At 41.9% G+C, this 2866-nt stretch overlaps 1 protein-coding gene across 1 annotated transcript; it reads left to right on the top strand.

Annotated features, from left to right (window-relative positions):
• Nucleotides 1-1001: 1001 nt before the first annotated feature.
• On the top strand, nt 1002-1937 carry LOC138426689 (olfactory receptor 8B8-like). Its single transcript, XM_069565388.1, has one exon. It carries the CDS (start codon nt 1002-1004, stop codon nt 1935-1937), a length of 936 nt encoding a protein of 311 aa, XP_069421489.1.
• Nucleotides 1938-2866: the final 929 nt, after the last annotated feature.

Raw genomic sequence — 2866 nt, 5'->3', positions numbered from 1 at the left:
CTTCTTTTCACCAGGGCATTTGAGTTGCATGAAAGAGATGGATGAGAGCCAGCAGAAGCACAGAACTATGACTCCAAGCTGAAGGGTGAGTGGGTGTCTGCCTGACCTGGTCTGTCCTGTGGCAGAGAGGTTACAAGTTCATGCTCTGATCCAGACCACCTGAGTTCACCTTCTGTTACTACTGGGATTTGTGCAAGTCACGTAAGTCCAGTGTCCTCATCTGTTACATGGAGATAACTATAATGCTACATAGCATTTAGAACAATACCTATCCCATAACTTTGCATTATGACTCCATTATTATTAGTGCGTGTGTTCATGCTCAGTCATGTCTGACTCTTTGCAACCCCTGGACTGCAGTCCACCAGGCTCCTCTGTCCATGGAATTTTCCAGGCAAGAATACTGGAATGGATTGCCATTTCCCCCTCCAGGTGATGTTCCTGCCCCAGAGATGGAATCCGTGTCTTCTGTGTCTCCTGCATTGACAGGTGGATTCTTTACCACTGAGTCACCTGGGAAACCATCATTATTATTATCATCACATTATAATTTCACAACCATTCCATCCAAAGACCCTGGGCACATGACCTCATCATCTTGCTCTGCTCAGTTTGAGACCCAAGGTGGAAGGTCTAGGCAGGGTCGAATGGCTTCCATGTCTCAAGAGTAACCCTAGAGAAGGGACCCAAGCCTTACATACTTGATCAAGGGCTGTGGAGGGGAGGAAGTGCACAGAAAGGGTACAGGAAAAGGTGGCCAGATGAGTTCATGGACTCTCCTTGGTAGTATCAGCCTTTACTCTGAAAGCAAATTTCACCCACAGACAGTTACTAGGGTGGTTCATGGCACTTGGGGACCATGAAGAGAGAGTAGGTATGAAGAAATGCCATCTTCCTGAAGTTCAAAAATCCCTCAGTTCAAATGCCATTCTTGAGAAGGATTTTTTTCCTCTTTCTCTGAACAACTCTTCTTTTTCCCTCACAGATTCTTCTAGAGGAGAATGGCTGAAGAGAACACCTCTTCTGTGAGAGAGTTCATCCTCACAGGCTTAACAGATCAGCCAGTACTCCAGATGCCCCTCTTCTTCCTGTTTCTGTGTTTTTACATGGCCACTGTAACGGGGAACCTGGGCTTGATAACCTTGATTGGACTGAATTCTCACCTTCATATTCCCATGTACTTTTTCCTCTTCAACTTGTCCTTCATAGATTTTAGTTTCTCTACTGCCATTGTCCCTAAAATGCTGACAAGCTTCACCTCAGAGAAGAACTTCATTTCCTATGCAGGGTGTATGACTCAGCTCTTTTTCTTCTGTTTCTTTGTCTTTTCTGAATCCTTCATCCTGTCGGCAATGGCATACGACCGCTATGTCGCCATCTGTAAGCCACTGGTGTACACGGTCCCCATGTCTCCTCAGGTGTGTTTACTCCTTTTGTTGGGGGTCTACGGGATGGGAGTGTTTGGGGCTACGGCCCATACAGGAAATATAGTATTTTTGACTTTCTGTGGTGACAACCTTGTCAATCACTATATGTGTGACATCATTCCCCTCCTTGAGCTCTCCTGTAACAGCTCTGATGTAAATTTGTTGGTAGTCTTTATTGTTGTGACCATTGGCATTGGTGTGCCCATTGTGACCATTTTTATCTCTTATGGTTTTATTCTTTCTAGCATTTTCCACATAAGCTCCACTGAGGGAAGGTCCAAGGCTTTCAGTACTTGCAGTTCCCACATACTTGCAGTCTCTCTTTTCTTTGGGTCAGGAGCTTTTATGTACCTCAAACCACCTTCTGTTTTACCTCTTGATCAGGGCAAAGTGTCCTCCTTATTCTATACAATTGTGGTGCCCATGTTCAATCCATTAATCTATAGCTTGAGGAATAAGGATGTCAAATTTGCCCTAAAGAAAACCTTGGACAGAATAATGTTGTCTTGAAGAAATATTAGAAATTGAGAAAAAGGATCCCATATTTTTTTATTGGAATGTTTGTTATTATTGTTGTTGTTATTTAGTGTGGACTTCAAGTTCCAGGGCTTCCATTCTGTCCAATATATAAAGGAGATTTAACTTTTTCCCAAGTGGATTTATCCTCCCTCACCTTCATTTGCCCTCTTCCTTCTTTATTTTACAAAAATAGTTGCTGTATTATAGAGTATTCAATGTTGAATGGGACTTTGGAATCATTTAATCCAGTGCCAATGTATAATACATCACACTTTGGAGGCTCAGAAATGTATGTTACCCAAGAATATAGAACTACCTGGTGCTACAGCTGGGGCTGAAATCTCAGCTTGAGTCCCAACCTAGTTTGTTTTCTTTATGCCATGTTTTCTTGCCTCATGTCTTTTTGGACTATTCTACTTCACATGTTTGTTGACCTAGCACATTTAACTTATGAATATGTTCACAGTAATTTCATGCTACTTCTCACAGGATAATTTTAATATATCACATTTTGAAAGAGAGTAGGAGGTGAAAGATTTTGTTGAGTTGGTCTTGGCAAAACGACAAGATCAGTTCTGATGAATTTTGTAGTGTGTGAGTGGGAAGTATGTTAGATTTCAGATAAATGCAAGATGGGCACCTCTGACTTGGTAAGTGGAGCTCTAGGGACAAAGTTCAGTGAATTAGAACTTCCAGGTGAGAGAAATGTAATTTGATGGGGTATAAAGACATAGGGTGGAGGTATTTCAACACTAATGGGCCAGAATTTGGAGCTTCATTTCAAGGGGTACCTTGGTTGTATTCTGAGTTAACTGGGAGCTGTACTATCCAATACAATAGCCACTAGCTATATACAGTATCCAGTAATTGAAATGTGATCATCCAAATTGAGATATGGTGTAAGTGTAAAATACACACTG

This window comes from Ovis canadensis, chromosome 21, assembly GCF_042477335.2.
Source record: "Ovis canadensis isolate MfBH-ARS-UI-01 breed Bighorn chromosome 21, ARS-UI_OviCan_v2, whole genome shotgun sequence".
In the NCBI taxonomy this organism is placed as follows: domain Eukaryota; kingdom Metazoa; phylum Chordata; class Mammalia; order Artiodactyla; family Bovidae; genus Ovis; species Ovis canadensis.
Note: the sequence above shows the minus strand (reverse complement) of the source record. Positions and strands in the feature narration are given on the sequence as shown.